We start from the raw sequence: 27,523 nt of genomic DNA, 5'->3' as shown, positions 1-27,523 counted from the left end.
GGACAAGTTACTGCAAGGAAACACTTTTAATCCCTGCAAAATCATACTATGGATGTAAGTGTCTTTGCACTAAGAAAGATGAAGGGACTCGGAGAAGAGTTGACTGGAAAAACAGACAGGGGAAGAGATGTAAAAGCCAGGGAAAAGGAAATGAGACAGTATCCTTAAGGAGGCTGCTGTAGAGCAAGAAGCTTCCATCTCATTGCAGGGTTTGCCAGAAACCGCCAGCCCCTAGATATGGTGCCTGGTCAGGTTTTCTAAATCTTTACAAGGACTCAAAGCAAATTCTCACAGTTTTCAGTGAAGATTTTTTTCCCAGGTTTTCAGAGGGAAGTAAATTGTGTCATTGTGTTGATTGGAGATGATAGGTAATTTGGGGGAGGGGAGGCTGTTCGGCTGAAGGGGGAATTATTTGTGTGAGTTCTTAGTCATTAAGACTTTTGTTTTATTTAAATGATGTTTGCTATAGCATCCTGTGATGTGCTGCCAATATTTTAACAAGGAGCACCTTCTAAGTGTTCAATCTCATTTTACCATGCCTTCACTTCCTCAAAACACACCAGTTCCCTTCCCTGCTCCCTTCCAAATCTGTCAATCCTTAAGAATATAAGAACAGCCATATTGGGTCAGACCAAAGGTCCATCTATGCCAGTATCCTGTCCTCTGACAGTGGCCAATGCCAGGTGCCCCAGAGGGAATGAACAGAACCGGAAATCATCAAGTGATCCATCCCTGGTCACCCATTCCCAGCTTCTGGCAAACGGAGGCTAGGGACACCATCGCTGACCATCCTGGCCAATAGCCATTGATGGACATATCCTCCAGGAATTTATCTAGTTCTTTTTTTAACCCTGTTATAGTCTTGGCCATCACAATGTTCTCTAGCAAGGAGTTCCACAGGTTGACCGTGCATTGTATGAAGAAATCCTTCCTTTTGTTTGTTTTAAACCTGCAGCCTATTAATTTCATTTTGTGACCCCTAGTTCTTCTACATTCCAGCCATTTATCTCTGCATCCCTCATTCCACTGGCAGGCAGGATGTCCGGCCATTACTGGCCATGGGAAGGTTGGTCACATGGGGACCAGATTCCCATCTGGTGATGAGTTGGGTCATCTGTTGGGGAATGGTGTTCCCCTTTGGTTCTTGAGGTGGGAAACTCTCACCTGTGTAGCAAAAAATATGTTACATTAAGAACTAAGGGTATGTCTACCCTTATCGGGGATCGACGATGTGGCAATTGATGGACTGGGGGTCGATTTTAGTCGGTCTAGTGAAGACCCACTAAATCGACTGCAGATCGCTCTCCCATTGACTCCAGTACTCCAGCAGAATGAGAAGCATAAGGTAAGTCGACGGGAGAGTTTCTCCCTTTGACCGAAGCTATGTTGACTCCAGCTGCATGAATAACGTAGTTGCAGTTGCATAACCTAGGTCGACTTACTCTCACAGGTTAAACCAGGCCTAAGTAGAAATTAGGTGGTTAGGCTAAGTGTAGAGGAGTGTAGGGAATTATTTGTTAGCATGAGTAAAAGTTGGAGATGGTGGAGACAGTCCGATGGAAAAACTGATGTTCGTAAAGATGTCACAGCTATGTTTTGGTTTTCGCATGGTTTTTAAAGAGTTTTTGAGAATTGTGAATGTTTTATTAAAAAGCTATTTATATTGATCTCATGAGAAGGCCATTGGTGCAGATGTCTATTCAAATGCAGTAGTGTGTAATGTAAAGACCCAGTGAAGAGGTGGCAGAAATGTGAATATGGTAATGGATAGGTTTAATGTTGTTAGTATTATAATAGTTGTTAAAAGGAGTAGCCTTGCTAAATTGCAGAGCGTTCCAATTAACACCAGAAGGGTACTATTAGCCTGGTTAGAGGGTTATTCTGTTGTCAGTGGACTAATTATCTGCTGATTATACCATTCCATCTTTGAATGTGAATACTAAAGTAGTATCTGTGTAAATAGTAATTGTCAGTCTGTTTGCTTAACTCCTTATTTTTCTTCTGAATAATGTTTGATTCTGTCATTCAAAGTGTCGTCATCCAGGGACATCTACTAAAATAAACTGTCTGTAACTGATCTAGAGGCTTGAACTTGAAAACTGTTTGTTTGGTTTATGGCAGTCTTAGCTTTAACAATGTAGTATTAAATGGGAACATTTTAAAAACCATGTTTACACCTGATTGCATGCTGGAGCTCTCCCTCACCTGGTGTGTACAGGATATGGGACTGGGTCTCCCCTGGCCGGGGGGGGGGGGGGAGGAGGAGGAATGGGCTGTAAGCCTTCCTCCCAGGACTTGTCTTCACACTCCAAGCTGGGTCTGGGAGGAAAGGCAGCTGGAGGAGAGTTGGTTATAATGGCTGTAGGGCTCCACTGGAGAGAGTAGCAGTTTCCTCCTGTCTTTCCCTGGTGTGATGCTGGAGCAGCTGGTGCAAGCCCTAGGGACAATGTGGAGCGTCTGCCATGGGCACCTAGCTGTGCTGTTGGGGACACCTCTTCCAGCAGATGTCTGCAGAGAGAGCTGAATATTTTAACAAGCAAAGCCAGCTTAGAATTTGGGGGCAGGTTACAGACCCTCTTTTTATCGCTTGCACCCAAATGTAACCAACTTCTGCCTCTGATGCTCACATGTCTCTGCCTGAGCCTGGCCTAAGGACTTTAGGCAGGGCTATTGAGATAATGCGTTGGGGTGCACCACAAACTAAGCTGACTTATTTTACATAAATATGTTCAGTAGCCCCACCCTCCTGCTGTGGACATGGAGCACAGCTGTATAGTCCTCCTTACAGTTTTAGGAACTGATTTGTATCAATTCACATTTTCAAGGTGCTGTGCAAGGAATAGTGTTAAGTACATTCTTTTAAAGAACCCCCCCCTCCCCCCCAGTCAGCTTCTTTTTCACAAGTCCAAATGCCCTGTTACCAAGGGGCTTGTGCGAGTCCCCTCCACCTCATCAGTGCCCCAAAGGACCATACTGCTTTTTAAAAAAACCACAGAATTAAAAATTAAACACAATAACACCTCTGTTCTTGTTTTGCACTCAGCATGAGTAGATTTGCTGAGCCAACATGGATCCAAACTGCACCATGATAAATCAATCACCATGATTGACCATGTACTAACAGCACTGCTGGGTTAACTGCTGCCCCTTGCACGCCTCCTTGTCTCTTAAAATCTCCTTCCTTCAGGCCCAGGTTTTGGGCTGTCACATCTCTTGGGATGGAATCGAATGTTTCTCTCACTCAGACCAGACCTGGGTTGCAGGCGGTGCCAACGTCCCCCACATGAGCGACCTGTGTGATATCACGGTGATCACCCACGCCTTCCGCCTGCTGACGTGTCCCGATGCCATGGTAAGGAACATCGCAGCAAACGCCCTCCATGACACCACAAAGAAGCAGATTGGCAGAGCCCCTCCAACCAAGACACCGCCATCCCTGGCTGGGATGATTTAACTGGGAATTGGTCCTGCTTTGAGCAGGGGGTTGGACTAGATGACCTTCTGGGGTCCCTTCCAACCCTGATATTCTATGATTCTATGATCTTCCTGCGCAATTCCCTGGATGGTGAATTCGGACGGGACGGGCACGACATTGCTTCACTGTGGTCCCACGCTTGCAATGCCACATGTCGCCTGGGGAAGCGCATCGGCTGCCGCTGGGAGCGGTGCGAGGAGCACCAGGAGCTGGGAGTCCTGGTGCTGCAGATCAGGTCCGACGACAACACCATAGTCACCCCGAGCGCGAGGGGCATGCTGGAGAGGACCCTGAAGGCAGCCACCCATTCACTGTACATGGAAACCCTGAAGCGTAAACCAGACCAGGGTAAAGCCTTTGAACTGACCAGCAAGTGGGATGGCAGCGCCAACTAGCGGTTCATCCACCGTGCCCGGCTCAACTGCATCCCGCTCAACGGAGCCGTTCGCCATGGGAACCAAGACAAGCGTTGCAGGAAGTGTGGCTACTCCAACGAGACCCTGCCCCAGGTCCTGTGCAGCTGCAAGCCCCACTCCAGAGCCTGACAGCTACGCCACACCATCCAGAACTGCCTAAAGAAAGCCATCGCACCGCGCCTGGGGGAGGTCGCCGTGAACTGCACCATCCCTGGTACTGACAGCCAGTTGCGACCCGACTTGGTAGTCACCGACGAGGCCCAGAAAAAGATCATCCTGGTCGACGTCATGGTCTCCTTTGAGAACAGGAACCCGGCCTTCCGCAAAGCCTGAGCTCGTAAGCTGAAAAAATACGCGCCCCCCCCCCCCCCCCGGCCGACACCCTGAGAGCGAAGGGCTATGACGTGCAGACGGATGCCCTAATCGTCAGAGCCCTGGGCGCTTGGGACCCCTGCAATGAGCGTGTGCTGCGGACCTGTGGGATCGGTCGACTCTACGCACGGCTCATGCGGCGCCTCGTGGTCTCGGACACCATCCGACAGTCTAGGGACATCTACATCGAACACATCACCAGCCACCGACAGTACCAGGAGGTGTGAGCCGGTACGACATCGTGCATCAACTAGGAGAAAGGGACTGAGAGACTTTTTCCATTGGACCATATGAACTGGAACCATAAACTCACTGAACATTTAAATCTCACCAAATGAGGGTAATTCCATCCTCATCATCGTATCCACTCATTGTACTTCACACCTGAGCATAGCCATTATATGAACAACATTCCCCCATATCTCAATGTCTGTACTTTGACCCGTTAACCTTTTACCCCCAATCAGAGACATTGCAGATTATGTATTCCTTACGCCACCCGATCCTAAACCGAAATTCGCACCCCTTGATAATCTGTACTTTATTCCCTGATAACCAGAAAGTTCTATGCTTAAACTCTGTCCCGTTTTCTTTTTCTTTTAACATCATCTTAATAAAATTATTAAATCCATGATTAGCTCCTCAGGCCTGATTTATCTTTGCTGCCTGCAGTTCTGTTCTCCCCAATGGTCAATATAGTGACCAAGCCACCTCCTTACAGCAAAGTATTATTTATTAAGGTGTTCTCTCAAATTTTTTTGTTCTATCTTAAAACAATAAAACAGACTATACGCATATGTAGATTTTCTCTAATCCATTGCCTGGATCTGGGAAGGCCAAACTTCTTGACACTTCTTCCACAGAGTCTCTCTGGGTCAGCCTGTTTCCCTAGGCAGCTTCTGACAAGTGACCTTTCCCTTCTTCTCTTGAGGAGAGTGTTTTAACTGTTCTTTTGATCTCTTCATTCCCAACATTGGCTAAGCAGGGCCCGCAACATTTTGGAGCGGGGGATCTTTGAAGCTAACTTCTTGCCTCATTGTCTTTCAAGTCTGTACCTGAGGCTTTTTATCTCAGTCTATTGTGTTGCTTTCTTGTTTGTTCTTTCCACAGCCCGCTATTAAGTTGGGCTGATGTCGTCATATAGGAAATGCTAATAAACCATAATTAGACAGTTACTTTCCTTCATTGATCAGGTTGCATTGTTGATAAAATTATTGCATCTCATTCTTCTTAGATATTACAAAGCACCTCTGCTTCTGTCACAAACTCGTTGGGGTGTGATTAGATTCTATTTATTTCTTTATTTTAAATTAGGGAACCAACTTTTCTACTTGTTCACTTGTATCATAAAGTTGTTCCTGAAATGTGAAGATAGAAACTATGGGATTACTGAACAGAGTTATTGAGCATTCTCAATAGTTAGAAGTCCTAACAGTTCAAGGCACCTTTGGCTAAATCATTGATTTATGTTTATCGTCATGATAGTGAACTTTGCTGCTATTTACTCAGTGACCATACCATAAGTTAATGAATGTCAGGGAGACAGCAGAGGGCATGGTTTGATTTTAATAGGCTGACAATGCTGACATTAGGTATGCATTAAGCTAGTCTCTTGAAACCCTTTCCTCCTGGCTTCTGTTGGGCTTTGTAATGTAGTGGGCCCCATAATGTAGTAGGCCCCACAAGCAAGTTTACAAGGACATAGTTGTAGACCTCAGATTGTAGATTGTCAAAGTTTTTTCTTTGTTTTCTGTGAAGTTCAGATCATCCATGAATGCAGGAGGAGAAGGAAGAGGAAGAAAAATATGGTGAGGGGGAAATGAAAAGAGAAATAGACAGAAATACAGAGGAAGTAAATAGCAAGACAAGAAAGAAAAGGCTATGGCAGCTGGGAACACAGGGGTATACCCATGCCAAGGGGGACACTCACAAATATAGGTGAGGAGTACTGATTATGTAGCTACTGATATGTATGATAAAGAGTAGTGCTTGGTGACATTTTTTGATTGAAATTCTGCCCCCCCAACCCCCAGGAAAAATGGAGATTTGGTGACACTGAAACATTTCACAAATTAATGCCAAGTTGTTCAAGTAAAAAAAAACCCAAATCTCCAAAAATGTTGAAATAAAACATTTCAATCTTTTGGCTTGAAACAACTTTTTTGGTTTTGAAGTTTCCTTTTTATTTTAAAAATCAAAACCAGTTAAAAATGGTCAAAATTGAAACAAAACATTCTGTTTTGGTTCAAACCAAATTTGTTCAACCTGAAAAACAAATAAAAAAAGTTGAAACAAGTTTGCGGAAAAATCAGAAGAATATTTCTGGGTTGACTCGAAATGATTCCCCCCCACACCCCCCCCAGAATTGTCAGTGAATCCAAAAATCCATTATTCACACAGCTTTATTAAGGAACTCGAAACAACCTTAACTCTGCCCCCATATCCTTTATACACAGCATTCTTTTCATAGAAGGTAGACAGTAATCTATGACCAATATTACAACGAACTGACGTCTTAGTAGGTTGGCCAGGAGCCTTAGGGGTAGGAACACTTTAAACCCTGGGTAATTTGATAACTTACAGTTTGAACTTTAAGTAGTCCAATCTTTGCCGCTGGACAGTGACAGCAACTACGCTTTACAAAGCAAGGGAGTACAGGTGGCTGTACTGCAAGAGTTGATATGATTTAAAAGGTCTGCTCCGGTAGGGGGCCCACCACTTGTATCATAAAGGATTATTATTGTTGGTGTCACAATGGTACTTACAAGCCCCAATCAGGGATCAGGGCCCCACTGTGTTAAGAAGTGTACACACGTGATAAAGACAGTTCCTGCCCCAAAGATCTTATGGGATTTGCATATGACATGAGACTGCAAGAGGGAGAACAAAATAACAGTGAAACAATCAGATGGTATTTTGTAATGGCAACAGGAGTGCCATGACTGCTGCTTTAGCCATTATCGAGAGTTTTGTAGACATCCCTTTTCTCCACAGGGCTTGATTTCTGCAGGGCAAGACAAACTAGTCCAAGGCAAGCAGTAAAGGAAAACAGACTCAACATAATTGCACTCCCCAAACTGATCCTCTTTATTAGCCACCTGAAATACTGATGTGACCCCCTCCTGGCTGACCAGGCCTGGTGATGATCCCTTTGGTCCTCGTCAGTACCCACCCTGGGAGTCAGACTGGGTTGCCTGAGAGCAATCCCTACTTTCCTTTTCCCAGCTCACTGCATCTCTGTAATGAGAGGAGTGTGGTGTTGCCTTGTTGGTGCTTATCAAAGCCTTTGCTAGACCAGGAGTGAGAGAGGTGCTAGAGATCTGAATTCTGATTTCCCCTGTGCAGCTGTATGCCTTGTACTTCACTGGGCTTACATCTGCCTCCCACTCATAAGGACAAGCACACTGTTCTTTATCTGGCATGCCCTATTTATTGTAAATCGCCATGTATGTTTGTGGCACTGTATAAATGCACTGTAATAATACAGTAGACTACCAGGTCAGCTCACTTCTAATTGTTTAATGTTACAAAAGTTCAGCGGAGGTAGGCGTTCATTAGAGGAGTGGTTTAGTTTTTCTGTTCAGTGCTTTGGATGTTTGAGGGGTGGGGTTAGGGCACAAACAGGCTTGGTTAAAAGGCCCCAAGTAACGTATTCATTGCTGCACATTGCAGGAACAACTTTGAATCTATTTATCCAGCAGGACAGACTATCAGCAAGAGGAATCCTCAACAGCTGACTAAACTTCTGGAGCAAGAAACTAGCGTTAGCAAGCTGTGAAAGAGACAGTCAGCATGAGCACTTCAGGCAAAGTAAGCAAGCAATTTATTTTAGAAAGTTCTCCTCATTGCAGATGATAAAGAAACTGGTACAGAATTGTTGTTTTTAAATTTGTGACTCTTAATATTTTAATAATTCATAAAACTCTTAAATAATGTTTGGCATAAACATGGTATGGAGTGTTTGTTGTGCTGCTCAAGAATATAAGCACTGTGCTGAAAATGAGCAACAAAGTTTAAATGCAGAACTTTGCTTTTCGAACATGCCCTATCAAGGCATAGCAGCAAAATCAAAATGAAACCCTATCGTTTGTGCATTTATTTTGTATCAGGTTGTTTAGCTGAATACATTTCGGGTTCATTTTTTGTTAAGTGCTTATTAAATGATACATTTATAACTTTCGTCCTGAAAGATTCCAAAGTGCTTTAAGCTGTGGGCATATGGATAGTGTTTTTCTATTTTGTCTTCCTTTTTAAAAAAATTAAATACAAAAAATCAAGACCAAGTTTATGGAGTCTTAAGTTTGCTAATGTAACTGTAGAAATGTCCATTCAGAACCAAAATGTACACAGCACTTGTAACTTAACCACGGTGAATACATATCTTAAATAAATGACGATGAACAACAAATACTGCAATAAGAAAAGGAGTACTTGGGGCACATTAGAGACTAACAAATTTCAGCATAAGCTTTCGTGAGCTACAGCTCACTTATGCTCAAATAAATTTGTTAGTGTCTAAGGTGCCACAAGTACTCCTTTTCTTTTTGCGAATACAGATTAACACGGCTGCTACTCTGAAATACTGCAATATATACCATATGCAAAATAGGGCTAAATTATGGTTGCTTTGGGAAACTTAATGTGTAAATATTATCTACTGATCAAAATCATTTATTGAATATTTTCCTGTTCAATATTTAATTTGTAAAATTTATAATTTCACCAAAGATAAATAAAAATGAGTATTTACACCTCTACTAGGCTCTTGTAGTTTCCATGCTGTTGTAGATGTCATTGATAGATTTGGTTTCCTACATTTAATCAAAGGGACTAAAAAACCTTGATATAAGAATACTGGATTTTGATAGATGAACATGAGCTCTGCCAGATGAAACACCTAAAGGAAGAATATACATCACTGATGCACTCATTAAGAAAGTTCTGTTGAGGCTATATTTTTTTGTTCTATGTCCAGCCAGATTGTGTATAAAGAAGGGTTACTACATTGCAACAGAAATTTTGCCCCAAGACTTGTAGAAAGTTGGAGATGTTCTGAAGCATCTGACTGTGTGACCCCCAGCTTGTGCTGGGAGTTCTAATGGTTCCTACAATAATCCAATGGGTGAGTGCATGCCTAGGGCTTCCACTGAACTCAGTGGAACTTCTTCAGAGGGAGCCTTATGTACTTATACAGAAAGAATTGGGTTGAGATATATTTGTTTGTGTTAGGAATTTGTAATTCATAGTTTGGAGGTTTCAGCTACATTTCTATCCATAAACTATGCAGGACTTTGTCCTTTACAGATTGTGAAATCCGTATCGCCACATGGTAAATGGAATACTATGTAAGACCAAAATGTACAAGCTTTTTCTTTTTCCCCACTCGTGTCCTGTATCTCTTTAAAATGTGATCTTTGATCTCCACTGTAAATTGATGTTGGACATCCTTATGTCTGACATGTGAATTTGCAGACCTCATGGAGCATTTTTATTAAGTTTGTCCCTATAAAGGATTACAGTCATTCCCATCTTGAGTCAATGTGCTGGGGCTGGACTATTTTGTTGCACTCGGCTATTATTTTGTCTAACTTAATTTTTTTTGTTCAGATAATAGGATTTATTACTAATTGGAAATGTTCTTATTTTGTACTTTTGTTAAGCAAAAATTGGTATTTTCTCACTGCTCTGATGATAAAATCCTTTTGCATTTGTCAAGCCGGCTGGAGTAGCTGACTAGCATGAGTGACAACCTCAGGGCGGACTGTCAAGAAGAAGGACTCAAATCCCAAATTGGTTGGGAGTTCTACACTTCGATTTCACCAGCCAAGAAGTATGAACTCCAAGCGCTACAGCAATCTAACCATGGAGTCACAGATAGTCTCCTGGCGTAACCCAGTCTGTATTGCCACTCGGGCAAACTTGCCTTTGTGATAGATGGTCCCTTTCACTAAAAAAAATCACAAGCAATATTCAGGTCACTCCCAGTTCCAAAGGGCCAGTCACTTACCCCAGGTCAATTGCACCTTAGACCTCACACCAAAAGACAATACTTCTAGCCAATCCTATAATAAACCAACGAAAGGTTTATTAACTAAAACAAGAAATGTTATTTACGAGGTTAAAGCAGGTGAACAAATCAGTTAACCTCTTTGGTTCCAAAAGGTAATAGAAGCTGCTGTGATATGCAAGCATTCTATGCTCTTGAGAGCTACTCCAAGCTAAGCAGCTTGAGGATCCCAAGCTTCTGTTTAGAAACATTGCCCTCTCTGAATGCCAAGCACCACAGTGATGCAGTTCCTTCTGGTCAGGGATTTTTATATCTTTGAGTTCAAACTCATGGGACAAGTGTTTGTGCCCATCTCTTCTTCATGGATGGGTGTGTGAGAGGGGGCACAATCAACAAAGTCTTTGGCCTTTTGATGTTTCACAGTGGCTTATTTGGTTTCAATAGGCCTTCTTGTGTGAAAGACCAGCACTTTACATTAATTGATGCTTCTTTTCAGTTTGAGTTACGCAGGAGATTCACAAAGCAAACACTCAATATAACTTTATACCATGGGATATGGAGGTTATAAGTGAGATCAATACATCCTGCAAACATTTCATCAGGTCTAAAGACATTCTTATAAACTTAACATCTCTTTTAACAACACTAACATACAGCTGAGCCAGTCTGGTTTTCAGCTGTGCATTTGTCAGGATTTGGGGAGGCCTTGGCATGAGCTTGTCAGCATTACATATAAAGGCCTAGTCCTGCAAAAACATGTGTGCGCTTAACTTGGTGGACTGTGGGCTTGATCCTGCTGCCACTGATGTCAGTGGCAATATTGTGCCATGTGAATCGTCCCAGTGCACTCTATGAGACCAGTCACAGTGTGTAAAGTTAAGCACGTGCTTAAATCTTTGTGCGCTCGGGGCTGAAGTTGCTTATTTTTGAATATTGTGGTGTTTTCTATAATTACATGACCTAGCTTTTACAGTGGGCATGTTTAAAAAGTCCATTTTACTTTTAGTGGTGCTAGTAACTATTTCCAAACCAAGTTTTTCACTGAAAAGTTCTTTTAAAAAAAAATCCATGTAATCTTTTGACATAGATGTTCTTTTTTCACTCAAAAATGTCATGTCTTTCTGATATTTAGACTTTTTAATAGGAAGTGTCAAAATAGTCAAAATTTTTCATTTGCTGAAAACCCCCTTTTCAGTAAACAATACATTTCCATGAACTTTTAAATGATAATTGGAATAATGCTTTGGGTAAACACTTCAGAAATTTAAAAAAATTGTGACAGATTTTAATAAAAAGAAAAAATCCATTTCAAAACCTTTCAAATTAAAACAAGTTTGACATTTTGAAAATGTTAATTAAATGAGGTTTTTTTCCCCCTTTTTTTTTAAACCAGCTACAATTTTGAGAGCGATTCCTGGTTCCAGTGGCATTTCCCATTTTAAAAGTCACACCTACAGGTAGAATCTTTTACAATGGAATGAACTTTTAAGGTATGACTACTCCACTTTTAAAAGTCCAACAAGAGACAATGATTAAATTTAAAAAGGAAAGGGTTTTTGTTTTTTTTGGGGGGGAGGGTTGTCAATTTTTCTTTCGAATGAATTTTCATCATTTACAGCAATATGGTTCTGGAAATGTCAGCAGAAAAGCAATTCAGTGACCCCTTTAAATGCAATTAATTTAAAATATTTAAATATATTTCAAGTAGCAAGAATCCTGGATTTAACTTGAAGGTCTTATTTTAGGAAAATATGTTATCTTGGGGGAATATTCCACTTCAATCATTCTTTATAATGGTTCAACATACTGCACATACATTAAAATACTTTAACATTAATGTATTTCCACTAAATGACTCACATCTACTCAGATACTAGAAGCTTCATTATTAGTGAATGCACAAGTGGTACAATAAAGATGAAAAACAAATTAAAAAGAAAAACAAAGAAGAAAAATGTTAAAGGGCTGAGATAGACATCACACATGTGTTAGCCATTCAGTAGCGTCAGGGTCAGCAAAATGGAGCCTGGAAAGTCCTGCTGATAGACCAGCATGAGAGGAGCAGCCATTCAGTAGGTGTATGGCACTCAACTGCACCACAGCTATGCGATGGCACTTCCTGAGCCCCGCCAGTCTAGTCTTATTAGCTAGATCCAAACTTGAAACTAAACCTGAGAGAAAAATCTAAAAGTAGTGTGGGGGAAAAATTCAAACCCTTGAACTTGTTTTCCTTTCAAAATGGAACCATTTTTTTGCAATATTAATTTATCAACATTTTATGAAAATAGATAAACAATAAATTGTAATTTTAATATTTGCATTCAATTTTTTCAATAATTTTTACACTTTTTATGAAAGATTTGAACTATTCACAATTTTTTGCACAAAAAATTTTAAATATATATTTTTTTCAAATAGCTTTTTGTTAGAAAAATTTCCACCAGCTCTACCTGAAACGTTTGTTTGCTTTTTTTAGGCTTGTTTTCCTTCAGGATTTTTTTTTTTTAATGGAGAAACAAAAATAAAGAAATTGCTATTTAAAAAATGTGAAGCCTGCAGACTGGTAAATGCTCAACTCTCAGACGTGGTGCTAAGGATAACCTAACCTAGATTAGACTAAGTCAAGTCCAGAGTTACTTTTTTGATCATTCCTTTTTCACATTAATATTGTTTCATTCATAAAGTGTGATGTGGAATACAGGTTAAAATGAACAGGTGTAACTTTATTAAACCCTGTGGACTGTTCTGTCCATGTGGCTGAGTTGCTTCCAGCCTCGCGGCCTGCATTCCCTATTCCATTGGTGTCTTATCAGTAATGTCCCTCTGGAAACACTGGCTCTGTGAAGCCAGTTCCACTGATGATGATACATCTTCCCTATTTTACAAACATTGGTATAAACTTTAAAAACAAAGAATTGATGTTCAGACTCCCATCCCACTTCCTTTCAGCCTGAAGCTGCTAATGTATAGCTGAGCTGGAGTCTCGTTTTTACCACAGACTCAGCTGGTTACATAGATTGAGATAATTTTGGTCTTCTCATCAGGGGACCACACAGGAGTGACTGTCTCACTGCACCATATATCTGTGGCTATTGTGCCTGATAGGGTTTTTATCCTTTCTCTTTAGGTTTCCGTTGTATTCCCCCTGTAAACCTCTGTTGGAAATATTATTTATTCAGGGTACTAATTCACAATACTAATGTAAGCATAAATTCCTTTATTAAATCCAAAGGATTTATAAATAAATGGTATTTATAAAATTGCTCTAAATAAGCAACAATTTATTACATCTAAACAGTAACAAAACATTTATAAGCATTTGATCAAGATACTTACAAACAGGCTAAAGTCCTGGGTGCTTAGACCCATAGTAATTAGCTCCAACTTGGTCAGGCAGCTATTAGCAATGAACTCTGTTAAAGGGTATATTAAAAAAAAGTAACTCCTCTTAAAAACAAGTCATGTTATTGCCAATTACTGGACCTTAGCTAAGGCCAAATGTAGGCATTTATGTACCTGATTATTGTACCTGGTACCCAATTAACCATGTTTTTTTTTCTATTACCTTATTTAAGATTTGGGCTAAAACAACACTGGTATTTCCAAGGGTCACTACAAGTTTAATACAATCTTCTTTCTCATGATCTCTTCCTTTTTGGTCACATGCTTTGGGCCTGTTGCTCATGCTAATATCCCCACTCAATTTAAAACCATAATTCACACAAATCTAATGTGGATCTACATTACTATCGTGCCTGTCTGTGAGATTGCCTTGCCGGAGCACCTCCTGTCATAGGTGCTGATCCCAAGTGCTGCAGACTGACCCATCCCAAATCAGGGAGTCTGTCAAGTTCCCCAAAATTGCTTGTAGCAGCCATTATGCATAGGGCAATTACATAGTGGGTCTATCCCCTGCCCCTCATTAGTCTCTGTTGAAGAACCTCTGTCACTCCTCAGTTTTGTTGTGCTTTTGGAAGCAGTAGTTCCCCAGGGCTCCTAGAATCGCTATGAGGCCTGGGGAAGTGATGAGCTTCAGAGTGGTACAAATCTCCTCTGCCTTGTTTCCCAATAAGGTAACTTAACACTTTTTTTTGCTTTCCTGCTGTTGTCATCCTCCTGCACAGCCAGGTCTGTGTACAGCTCAAACTCCTCCTTCCATCACTGTAAAATCAAGGGCTCTGGGGGGCTTCAGACCAAGTTCTGTGGCACATGCTACCAGCTGCTACGCTGCAGAGAACTCTCAGCTTTGATGCCATACTTCGTTAGCAAACAATGAAGCTGAGCACATATTAAATTGAACAAGTGGAACTTTCATGTAAGCTGAGGGCTTACTCTGTCCATGTGACTGAGTTACTTCCAACCTAATTCCCCACATTCCTTGTTCTACTGGTGTCCTGTCAATAACAGTCCCTGCGGGGAATCTTGTCCCTCTGACTTCAGTTTCACTGACCCTGATACAAATAGTGTCAACAATCTTTATTTTTCTGTCTTCCCCTCATTTAATAAAGGTCTAAAGTTGATGGAGGAATTCCATATTTTCTCATACCACTTTTCATTTTAGAAATTCCCCCAAGGACAGAGCCGCCCAAGCACAAGAGGAGGCGCCAGATGCTGCCCTTGCAAGGTGTTCTTTCCCTGCAAGAGCAGCCAGGAGCAGAGTTAACCTGATTTACAAAAGGCTAGCTTTTGTTCTAGTGTCTAGTCCCTGGTCTATGTGCAGAGCAGCGGCAGAGGAATGGTCTTTTAAGAGGGTAGAACAGAACAACAACACACACAGTAAAGAAGTGGGAAGAAAAGAACGGGAAGTGAGCAAACAAAAAACTACAAGTGAGGAAGAGCCCCCCTCAGTGAGCAAGAAAAAACCAACAGAACAAGGCATGAGGGAGTTGCAACAATGGTTTTGGATCAAACAGTATACATTTGGGGACTGAATTTGGTTCCTGGTTTGCTGCTCCAGGTGTTGTAATTGTTCTAATGTGGGTGCAAGTGTTTGCATTTACAAAGGGCTACCTCTATTACATGCATATGGTACACCAATGAGCCAAGGTCAGGGATTGAAAATCAGAACCTTTAATATCCCCCTATTATAAATAAGTGGGACTGGAGGGAGAGCCTCCTCACAAACATGAGATAAAATTCCTGGTTTCTTAAATGATGAAAAGGAGTAGAGGGATAGGATCTAAAAATGGATTATTTTGGCTGGGTTCCACAGTAAGAATCCTGAAGCTGTATCTGAACTGCTCATGCTGAAGAATAATTTTGCCAACAAAATTTGTTCTGAGTTGTTTTTAACTTACTTGGTTAGTATTTTGCAAATATGTTTTGCAAGGTTCCTACCAAAGAATTAAAACATAAACAAAATATGGAGGAAAGGAGGACAACATACAATTTAGTTGCTAAGTAGTTGGTTATATTTACCATGGGTTTTGTTAGCTCTGGGTGTGTGTGTATTTTTGGATGCAATTTTTTAAAGAGAAGCGTGGGGTTTATAGGCTGCATAAATATGGATACTGGAGAAACAGATCAAAGCCTCAAGCGTGAAATATGTCTGTGCGGAAGACAAAGCTTTCTCAGCAAATGACTATGAATCTGGAATTCATTCTTCGGTGATATCATGATGACCTCAGCATCTTTTTCACAAAATGCAAAAGCTACTGCATTTTGATCTAGCCTGCACACCATGACATCACAGTTGGGGGAAAAATACCTCCTGCCAAAACAAGAAACCATATAACATAGACTACTTACTAGGGAAAAGAGCGATTTTTCTCTCAATCTTGTATATGCTAAAATACTGGGAGATATTCAGAAATCTTGTTGAAGGCCTTCTGAGACAGGAAGCTGCGAAAAAAGGAGTGCTACGGACTAGAAAAATTGTTATATAATATCCTCTTTCAGTGTATCCTCTCACTTATGCAGAATGACTCAATCCTGCATTCCTGGTAGTATTCCCAAAACCAATATACACTCGAGACTTCACTGGGAGTTTTGATTGCAAAAAAAGGAATGCAGGATCTGACCGAGAGTCAATAACTGTACACACATGTAAACCCCAACTAGAGTTTGCCAGCTCCTGGAAGGCCAAACTCATACCTCTGAAGCTGCAGACTCTAAAATGTGGGACAGTGACCTTCAAAATGAGGGACAACACACCTTGAAATGAGGAACACTATAAGGGACATTACGTTTTCATTGAAAATAGCCTGGAACTTTCTATAATGAAAATCAACAGTGATTCTGTGTCCTAAAGCCATACTTCGTGTATGAAGTTTGAGAGCAGCCCTGAGACATCTCCTTGCAAAGCACTGCAATGCCCTAGTAACTTGGACATTTCTTGCATTGCACAAAAGGAATCCACAAGTTACAACTATAGATGCCCAGAACAGAAGAAGCTCTTCTTCAGCGTTACCTTTCCTCCCTGCTCTGCTACTTGCCACCCGTTGCACTTTCCATTTATGCAGAAAGTCATGCACTAGCTGGGGTGGAAGGGTGGGGGAGGAGAAATTTTATTCCTTTTAAATCACTTCATTGAAACCTGTGCAGTAAGTGCTTGCAGAAAATGCATGGGAATCATTAGAAGTGATTACAGCGAAACTGTTCATTGTGCTGCTGCCTCTAGCCTTTGAGCTCGGCTGCTGCTGCCGAGCACGCAGTGCCAGCTGCCACTCAGCACGGTGCAAACAAAACATCAACCCTTCCTGCATGATCGAGCCAGGATGCTGTAATCTCGGGATGTGCCATCCCACATCCCTGAAAGGAGTAGAGGGAGGGGCAGGGTATTAATTAATTATTCCCCCCTTCTAGGTGCTATTTGGTAGCTTGGTCACCATTATTCCAAGTTGTTTTTGTTGTTTCCTTCTGTTTCTCTTCAAACAATCGCCTTCAACCCCTCCCAGAGCTGAAGTCACCTGACACAGCTGAGACGAGTCCTAAGACAAACGTTATGCATTCAGAATGTATGTGATGAACGGATCATCCGCCGGCAGCCTTCTCAGCCGTGATCACACGCCAGCAGCCATGATGGGCCTAGTGAGATGGGTGGAGGAACTCGATGGAAATATTTCACTTTAGAAAGGATCTACAGTACAAATAACCTCAAGAGACGATGCTGACCCATACAGCGTGCACACACCTCACAGGATTCCGATTCTATTACTTCATAAAGTGGAAACTGAATTAAAGAGACTGGAATGGATTGATATGATTGAGAAAATCTCTGAGCCAACAGTATATTGTGTTTCAGTGGTACCAGTTATTAAAATACAAGGAAAAATATGAATCTGTGTGGATCTTAAATGACGTAATGAAGCAGCTACAAGAGAAAAATGTATTCTCCCACCACTGGATGACTTCCTCCCCAAAGTGAAAGGAGCTACAGTGTTCTCCGAGCTGGATACCTTGAGCAGATTCTGGCAAATTCCTTTAGCTAAGAAAATGCTCCATTTATCACATCCTTTGGGAGATTTTACTTTTAAAGATTACCTTTTGGGACCACCAGTGCACTTGAAAATTTCCAAAGAAAGATGGCAGAATTGGTAACTGTTTGGCCAGCGTGGCAAGCTGCAGGTGACCATGCAGAGCTCATCAGCAGAGGTGACCATGATGGAGTCCCAGAATCACAAAAGAGCTCCAGCATGGACCGAACGGGAGGTACGGGATCTGATCGCTGTTTGGGGAGAGGAATCCGTGCTATCCGTTCCAGTTTTCGAAATGCCAAAACCTTTGTCAAAATCTCCCAGGGCATGAAGGACAGAGGCCATAACAGGGACCCAAAGCAGTGCCGCATGAAACTGAAGGAGCTGAGGCAAGCCTACCAGAAAACCAGAGAGGCGAACGGCCGCTTCGGGTCAGAGCCCCAAACATGCCGCTTCTATGATGAGCTGCATGCCATTTTAGGGGATTCAGCCACCACTACCCCAGCCGTGTTGTTTGACTCCTTCAATGGAGATGGAGGCAATATGGAAGCAGGTTTTGGGGACGAAGAAGATGATGATGATGATGAGGTTGTAGATAGCTCACAGCAAGCAAGCGGAGAAACCGGTTTTCCCGACAGCCAGGAACTGTTTCTCACCCTGGACCTGGAACCAGTACCCCCCGAACCCACCCAAGGCTGCCTCCTGGACCCAGCAGGCGGAGAAGGGACCTCTGGTGAGTGTACCTTTTAAAATACTATACATGGTTTAAAAGCAAGCATGTGAAAGGATTACTTTGCCCTAGCATTCGCGGCTCTCCTGGATGTACTCCCAAATCCTTTGCAAAAGGTTTCTGGGGAGGGCAGCCTTATTGCGTCCTTCATGGTAGGACACTTTCCCACTCCAGGCCAGTAACACGTACTTGGGAATCATTGCACAACAAAGCATTGCAGTGTATGTTTGCTGGCGTTCAAACAACATCCGTTCTTTATCTCTCTGTGTTATCCTCAGGAGAGTGAGATATAATTCATGGTCACCTGGTTGAAATAGAGTGCTTTTCTTCAGGGGACACTCAGAGGAGCCCATTCCTGCTGGGCTGTTTGCCTGTGGCTGAACAGAAATGTTCCCTGCTGTTAGCCACGGGGAGGGGGGAGGGTTGAGGGGGTAGCCACGCGGTGGGGGGAGGCAAAATGCGACCTTGTAACAAAAGCACATGTGCTATGCATGTAATGTTAACAGCAAGATTTACCCTGAAAGAGTTTAGCCACTGTTTTATAAAATGTGTCTTTTTAAATACCGCTGTCCCTTTTTTTTTCTCCACCAGCTGCATGTGTTTCAATGATCACAGGATCTTCTCCTTCCCAGAGGCTAGTGAAGATTAGAAAGAAAAAAAAACACACTCAAGATGAAATGTTCTCCGAGCTCATGCTGTCCTCCCACACTGACAGAGCACAGACGAATGCGTGGAGGCAAATAATGTCAGAGTGCAGGAAAGCACAAAATGACCGGGAGGAGAGGTGGAGGGCTGAAGAGAGTAAGTGGCGGGCTGAAGACAGGGCTGAAGCTCAAAGATGGCGGCAGCGTGATGAGAGGAGGCAGGATTCAATGCTCAGACTGCTGGAGGACCAAACCAGTATGCTCCAGTGTATGGTTGAGCTGCAGCAAAGGCAGCTGGAGCACAGACTGCCACTACAGCCCCTGTGTAACCAACCGCCCTCCTCCCCAAGTTCCATAGCCTCCACACCCAGATGCCCAAGAAAGCGGTGGGGGGGCCACCGCCAACCAGCCACTCCGCCACAGAGGATTGCCCAAAAAAAAGAAGGCTGGCATTCAATAAATTTTAAAGTTGTAAACTTTTAAAGTGCTGTGTGGCATTTTCCTTCCCTCCTCCACCACCCCTCCTGGGCTACCTTGGTAGTCATCCCCCTATTTGTGTGATGAATGAATAAAGAATGCATGAATGTGAAGCAACAATGACTTTATTGCCTCTGCAAGCAGTGCTCAAAGTGAGGAGGGGAGGGTGATTAGCTTACAGGGAAGTAGAGTGAACCAAAGGGCGCCGGGTTTCATCAAGGAAAAACAAACAGAACTTTCACACCGTAGCCTGGCCAGTCATGAAACTGGTTTTCAAAGCTTCTCTGATGCGTACCGCGCCCTCCTGTGCTCTTCTAACCACCCTGGTGTCTGGCTGCGCATAACCAGCAGCCAGGCGATTTCCCTCAACCTCCCACCCCGCCATAAACGTCTCCCCCTTACTCTCACAGATATTGTGGAGCACACAGCAAGCAGTAATAACAGTGGGAATATTGGTTTTGCTGAGGTCTAAGCGAGTCAGTAAACTGCGCCAGCGCGCCTTTAAACGTCCAAATGCACATTCTACCACCATTCTGCACTTGCTCAGCCTGTAGTTGAACAGCTCCTGACTACTGTCCAGGCTGCCTGTGTACGGCTTCATGAGCCATGGCATTAAGGGGTAGGCTGGGTCCCCAAGGATACATATAGGCATTTCAACATCCCCAACAGTTATTTTCTGGTCTGGGAATAAAGTCCCTTCCTGCAGCTTTTGAAACAGACCAGAGTTCCTGAAGATGCGAGCGTCATGTACCTTTCCCGGCCATCCCACGTTGATGTTGGTGAAACGTCCCTTGTGATCCACCAGAGCTTGCAGCACTATTGAAAAGTACCCCTTGCGGTTTATGTACTCGGCGGCTTGGTGCTCCAGTGCCAAGATAGGGATATGGGTTCCGTCTATGGCCCCACCACAGTTAGGGAATCCCATTGAAGCAAAGCCATCCACTATGACCTGCACATTTCCCAGGATCACTACCCTTGATATCAGCAGATCTTTGATTGCGTGGGCTACTTGCATCACAGCAGCCCCCACAGTAGATTTGCCCACTCCAAATTGATTCCCAACTGACCGGTAGCTGTCTGGCGTTGCAAGCTTCCACAGGGCTATCGCCACTCGCTTCTCAACTGTGAGGGCTGCTCTCATCTTGGTATTCATGCACCTCGGGCAGGGGAAAGCAAGTCACAAAGTTCCATGAAAGTGCCCTTACGCATGCGAAAGTTTCGCAGCCACTGGGAATCATCCCAGACCTGAAACATTATGTGGTCCCGCCAGTCTGTGCTTGTTTCCCGAGCCCAGAATCGGCGTTCCACAGCATGAACCTGCCCCATTAGCACCATGATGCATGCATTGTCAGGGCCCATGCTTTCAGAGAAATCTGTGTCCATGTCCTGATCACTCACGTGACCGCGCTGACATCGCCTCCTCGCCCGGGATCGCTTTGCCAGGTTCTGGTGCTGCATATACTGCTGGATAATGCGTGTGGTGTTTAATGTGCTCCTAATTGCCAAAGTGAGCTGAGCGGCCTCCATGCTTGCCTTGGTATGGCGTCCGCACAGAAAAAAGGCGCGGAACGATTGTCTGCCGTTGCTCTGACGGAGGCAGGGGCGACTGACGACACGGCTTACAGGGTTGGCTTCAGGGAGCTAAAATCAACAAAGGGGGTGGCTTTACATCAAGGAGTATTTCAGGCAGGACTTCACGGAGGGTTCCAATAAGAAATGGTGCACCTAAGTTATTGTTCTTATTGGAACAAGGAGGTTAGTGTGGCCTCTGATTGATACATGGCTAGATTTACCTCGCTGCACCTTCTCTGTGAGTGACTGCAGTGTGACCTAGAGGAATGAGTCCCCTAGACGGGGGAAGGAGGCAAATGAGTACAAAACAAATCTGGTCTATTTCTTGTTTTGATCCACTCCATCTATCTTTTACATCTTTGGCTGGCAGCAGACGGTGCAGAAGGACTGATTCATAGATTCATAGATATTTAGGCCAGAAGGGACCATTATGATCATCTAGTCTGACCTCCTGCACAATGCAGGCCACAGAATTTCACCCACCACTCCTAAAAAAGACCTCACATCTATATCTGTGCTATTGAAGTCCCCAAATTGTAGTTTGAAGACCTCAAGGAGCAGAGAATCCTCCAGCAAGTGACCCGTGCCCCATGCTACAGAGGAAGGCGAAAAACCTCCAGGGCCTTCCAATCTGCCCTGGAGGAAAATTCCTTCCCGACCCCAAATATGGCGATCAGCTAAACCCTGAGCATATGGGCAAGATTCATCAGCCAGATACTACAGAAAATTCCTTCCCGGGTAACTTGGATCTTACCCCATCTAAAAACCCATCACAGGCCATTGGGCCTATTTACCATGAATATTTAATTACCAAAACCATGTTATCCCATCATACCATCTCCTCCATAAACTTATCGAGTTTAATCTTAAAGCAAGATAGATCTTTTGTCCCCACTACTTCCCTCGGAAGGCTATTCCAAAACTTCACTCCTCTGATGGTTAGAAACCTTCGTCTAATTTCTAATCTAAATTTCCTAGTGGCCAGTTTATATCCATTTGTTCTTGTGTCCACATTGGTACTGAGTTTAAATAATTCCTCTCCCTCTCTGGTATTTATCCCTCTGATATATTTATAGAGAGCAATCATATCTCCCCTCAACCTTCTTTTAGTTAGGCTAAACAAGCCAAGCTCCCTGAGTCTCCTTTCATAAGACAAGTTTTCCATTCCTCGGATCATCCTAGTAGCCCTTCTCTGTACCTGTTCCAGTTTGAATTCTGCATGCCATCCACATCTCATGGCTGCTCAGCAGAAGATGGTGCAGTAGGACTGCTAGCCATCCTCATCTCTTGCCTGCCCAGCAGAAGATGATGCAATAGGACTGCTAGCAATCCGTATCGCCTGCCTGCCCACCATAAGACAGTTCAATAGGACTGACTGCAGGACTAAAGAGAATGACCTGGTCAAGTCACTCCAAATTTAGTCCCTGCGCCCATGTATGCCCAGGCGCTCCCAGCCGACGTGGCCAGGAGCACCTTGGACATGACGAGGACGGCTACCAGTCGTACTGTACTGTCTGCTGCCACAAGGCAATGGGTTGCTGCTACTGTGTAGCAATGCCATACCGCGTCTGCCAGCACCCAGAAAACATACGGTGACGGTTATCTGAGCGGGCTCCATGCTTGCCGTGGTATGGCATCTGCACAGGTAACTCAGGAAAAAAGGCGCGAAACGATTGTCTGCCCTTGCTTTCACGGAGGGAGGGAGGGAAGGGGGGCCTGACGATATGTACCCAGAACCACCCGCGACAATGTTTTAGCCCCATCAGGCATTGGGATCTCAACCCAGAATTCCAATGGGCAGCGGAGACTGCGGGAACTGTGGGATAGCTATCCACAGTGCAACGCTCCGGAAGTCGACTCTAGCCTTGGTACTGTGGAAGCGCTCCGCCGAGTTAATGCACTTAATGCACTTAGAGCATTTTCTGTGGGGACACACACACTCGAATATATAAAACCGATTTCTAAAAAAACGACTTCTATAAATTCGACCTTATTCCGTAGTGTAGACATACCCTAACACAAATGGGGTTCTAGTTTTCATGGTCGACGCATGGATCTTGGATGGAAGAACACAAAACCCTCAAAGTCCTAAGCCTGATCAGTCCATCTGGATTAAAACTCAACAATGAAAAATGCATTTTTCACCTGCACCAAATCGAGTTTTTGGGATCGACAAAGAAAGATGAAATCAATCCGAGCCCTGAGAAAGTACAAGCAATTAGAGAGTTGCTAGATAGATTCATAGAAGATAGGTCCATCAATGGCTATTAGCCAGGATGGGCAGGAATGGTGTCCCTAGCCTCTGTTTGCCAGAAGCTGGGATTGGGTGATAGGGAATGGATCACTTGATGATAACCTGTCTGTTCATTCCCTTTGGGGAACCGGCCATTGGCCACTGTCAGAGGACAGGCTGCTGGGCTTGATGGACCTTTGGTCTGACCCAGTATGGTTGTTCTTATGTTCTTAGTTGACTACACCAACTAATGTACCAGAACTGAGACGTGTACTGAGGATGATAAATTACATTGGTAGATACCTACAAAACCTTTCTACAGTGACAAAACCACTGAAATAGGTTATGGTGGCCTGTTAAGGGGCAGATATACCCCATCAGCCCCTTCGGGCAGTATGGCCAGGTGGCCCAAGTTCCTTAAGGCAGGCCTGGGCTTCAGGACCATAGGCTTAGTGGCTAAAGTCTAAGTAGCTGCTCTCCTTCCCAGGGCAGCATGGCCTAATGCCCAGAGTCAGTACGGCTGTCCCAGGGTTCAGGACAGTAAGGCCTTGTGGCCAAAGTCTTAAGTAATGGCCTTTGGTGGCCCAATTCACCTCCCCATATGGTGGCGGTGTCCATGGTGGGTTGGACAGGGCAGGGAGACCGGGACCCTCCCTTCTCCATCGGGTTCCATCCAACCTAGGGCCTTAGGGAACTGATACCTTCCTGCTCAGTGATGGTCACCTGTTGCGACCATCCCATTCCCTGGGTTGCTTCTTACCCCTTCTCCCAATGCGGGGGGATCCCTCGGCAATAACTGCCTCCCCTCCATCGGCCTCAGCAGTTGACTGGGGTTCAGTAGAGGCACCGACCTGGTTGGCATTGGCGTCTGGTGGCTCTGGCACTCTCCCAGAAGGAGCCTGTGGGGCATGTCTACCCTCGTCAGCAGTCAGCCCAGACTGAGTTGAGCTGCTTCCTCTTATACTGAGGTTCCAGTCAGAGCAGTGGAACTCCCTCCAGCCCAGTGTAGGGCAGGTATTCTCCATCACGGGGCCAAATTCAGAAATTACCTTCAAAAAGAAAAAAGAAAAAAAAGAATCTCAACAGCTCCCATTTTCAAGTACAACAATGTTAACCAACCCACAATGGTCAGCGTGTATACAATCAGCTATGGCCTAGATGGTGCATTGTTGCAACAACATGGCTCTGAATGAATTTTGCATTTTGCTCTTACACACTCACAGAAACTCATGCGCAGACTGAAAAGGAGTACCTGGCAAGCACATGAGAACTTTTACAGATCTCTGTGCAAACTTGATTTGTTTACACTGACAACAGACAATAAACCACTTGTAATGCTCATTAACGGAAAAGATCTGGATCAAGCACTGCTGAAATGCCATCTGTTGCTAAGGTTAATGAGATTTAATCCAATTGCTAAGTGTGTTTCTGGGAAAAAATTGGTAGTAGCAGACACTCAGTCATGGAGCCCAGCATCACACTCAACTGCCCATGAGCTCAAAGATGGTGTAGAAGCATACGTGGCTGCTGTGGACACATATAGGCCAGTGTCACAAGAGAGACTACTCCAGATACAAAAAGCAATCTCGACAGACATACAACTTCAGGAAGTTCTAAGTTACATTAGGGGCAGCTGACTCAAGTATCTAAAGGACATTAAGGAAGTGACAAGAGATTACTTTGCAGTGCGTGTACAAGTAAGTGAGTCAAGTGGACTCATAATTAAAGGGATTTGGATTGCAATTCCAAATGAAATGAAAGGAGAAATCCTAAACCTCATCCATGAAGGACATCAAGGAATAACTAAATGTTGTGAACGGGCCAACCAGTCAGTGTGGTGGCTGGGCATCAGCAAGGACTTAAAGAATAAAGCATCTGTATGTGAACACTGCAGAACTTCCAGACCAACGTGATACAAAGAACCTTTAGTAACATGACATTTACCAGACCGATGTTGGACGAGACTAGCTGCAGATTTATACTAATTCAGAGGACATCATTACCTCATCATCGTGGACTATTTTTCACGTATATAGAAATAACGTACTTGAAATACATACCACGTCACAGTGTTATCGAGAAAGTGAAGTGAGCTTTTGCTCACTTTGGTGAGCAACTAGTGATGGACAACAGACCACAATTCACTGCAGCAGAATTTAAGTTGTTCCAAACAAAATATAATTTTGATCCTATTACTAGCAGCCTACATTATCCATAAGCAAATAGAAAGGCTGAGAGATCTGAATAGACAGCCAAGAAAATCCTACAGCAGGAAGAGCCATTCCTCACTCTTCTGAGTTATACATTAACACCAATAGTGGCTACTGAAAATAGTCCAGCACAACGCCAGAAGGGAAGACAACTCAGAGCTACTATTTCAGCTTTGGAAAAGAATTTAGCTCCAAAGTGTCCAGACATGAAGAGAGTAGCCATATTGGATGAAAAGGCCAAAAGAACACTTTTTTAGAACAGATGTCACTCAGTTAGAAAATTGCTGGGTCTAGAACTTGGTGACTATGTTTATACCCAATTGGGTGGAGAAAAAGGATGGACAACTGCAGCTGTCCTAAAGAAAAGGAATTCAGTACCTAGGTCATACGTGCTCGAGATTGACAGCGGAGAGTTCAGCAGAACCCCTCAATGTCTGCCGTTTCTTCCTCAGAAAGAACAATCAACAGAGAAAACTCTACAGATGATGAATGCAGAAGAAGATGACTCAAAAATTCCAAACCAACCACAGCCACTCATTGCAACTAATGGACAGACAGATGACCAAGTAGTTACACCTTTGGGTCATATAATTTAGAAAACCAGTATGATTCAGAGACACGTAACTATACTGAATTTAAAAGACTGTGTGATAGTGTAGGACTCTGACCAGGAAGCCAGGAGAGGAGCCTGCCCCACCCAGCGCGAAGGCACAAGAGGACACTTTTTGTTTAAGCCAGCCAATGTTCACAGTGCTGCTGCACATGTCCCCAGATTCATCTCTAGCATACCATCTGCTGGGGAAGGTGCCAGGAAGGGATTTAGGGGTTGTGAACATTTGAGTGTTGGGAGGTGGATAATTGGTTGATTTACTCATGTTTTAATACTTCGTTAACCCTAACCTTTTTCTTCCCCAGATCCTATTTTCCAGCTCCAAATAAAGTCCCCTTTTGTTGTATTGTTATTTTTGGGTGTGTCATTCCTTAGCTGGGGTTTGTATTAATGTATTGTGTACTGGGTGTAACTGTAGTGCCCTCATGGCCAAGACTTCCTGAGGCAGGCTCTGGCCAAGAACAGGAGCCTTCAGGAATGCATCAGGGAAACTCCCTTCCACCCTAGAGGCACTCGTTCTAAACCCTTCCCTCATGCACACTAAACACACACAGATGCACACAGTGGAATAGTACAATGAATATAGGAAAGGGAAATATTTATTTACAGTAGGATGAATGGAGGAAAATATAGGGGGAGAAGTAAAACGATTACATCCAATACAAAGATCCAGGAACCCAGTGTTATCACAATGTAAAAGGACAGATACTGAGCACTGCGTCCAGACTCAGAGTTCAGGAATACTTGGCAGAGTTCCAGTCCGTCAGTGAATCTTGGGTGTTCCTGGCATCTTCAGCACCAGTAAACTTTCCCCAACAACCCCTCCAGTGCCCTCTTCTATCTGTCTCCACAGAGCGACAACCCTCCCACTTAACTGGCGACAACCTTTCTCCATATTCTCAGTGTAGTCGTAAGCCTCAGTACTTATGGCCCTATACAGTCTGTCTGAGTGACAGTGATACTAGGTGCAGCTCTGCTTTGTCCTTCTGAGGTGATTCCTTACTGGCACGGTGCTCCTCCTGGCTTCCATCCTGGGATGTCCCAAATCAGCTGCTTTGTCTCTCACAGGCTTCAGGCTGGTTTTCAGCTGCTTCTCTAGATGAGGGTCTGCTTGCTGTACAGACACCCACACGTCCCTGTCCTCTCTTTCAACCCTCTCCCCCTTGGTCAACCAGCACTACTTCTTCTCAGAACAATAGCACTTCCGCTGCCTCAGGACAAGGTTTTAAAGTGGCCATACTCTCTAAACCCCAAGGGGTTACATAGGTTTTATACTGCTTACCAGCAGTGGTAGCATTATTCATTTTCCCAAGGGACAAGGTGAAGAGTCACCTTGGGTGGAGGCATCAGGTGTCAGAAAAA

The 27,523-nt window shown here is 43.7% G+C and overlaps 2 protein-coding genes across 2 annotated transcripts in view; both read left to right on the top strand.

The window, feature by feature from the left end:
- The first annotated feature begins 7,910 nt into the window (after positions 1-7,910).
- LOC125635221 (alcohol dehydrogenase 1-like) overlaps positions 7,911-27,523 on the top strand; it is a 32,170-nt gene continuing 12,557 nt past the window's right edge. The window contains exon 1 of the mRNA XM_048846620.2: positions 7,911-8,073. Coding sequence (XP_048702577.1) covers positions 8,056-8,073 — 18 coding nt within the window. The 5' untranslated portion in view covers positions 7,911-8,055. The remainder of the gene's footprint in view (positions 8,074-27,523) is intronic.
- On the top strand, positions 16,046-19,543 carry LOC125635219 (uncharacterized). The gene is made up of 2 exons (XM_048846615.2): positions 16,046-18,418; positions 19,007-19,543. The coding sequence occupies exons 1-2, from the start codon at positions 17,794-17,796 to the stop codon at positions 19,540-19,542; spliced, it is 1,161 nt and encodes a 386-aa protein (XP_048702572.2). The 5' UTR covers positions 16,046-17,793; the 3' UTR covers position 19,543.

Source organism: Caretta caretta, chromosome 4 (genome assembly GCF_965140235.1).
Source record: "Caretta caretta isolate rCarCar2 chromosome 4, rCarCar1.hap1, whole genome shotgun sequence".
Lineage (NCBI taxonomy): Eukaryota > Metazoa > Chordata > Testudines > Cheloniidae > Caretta > Caretta caretta.
This window is presented reverse-complemented; position numbering and strand designations above follow the sequence as displayed.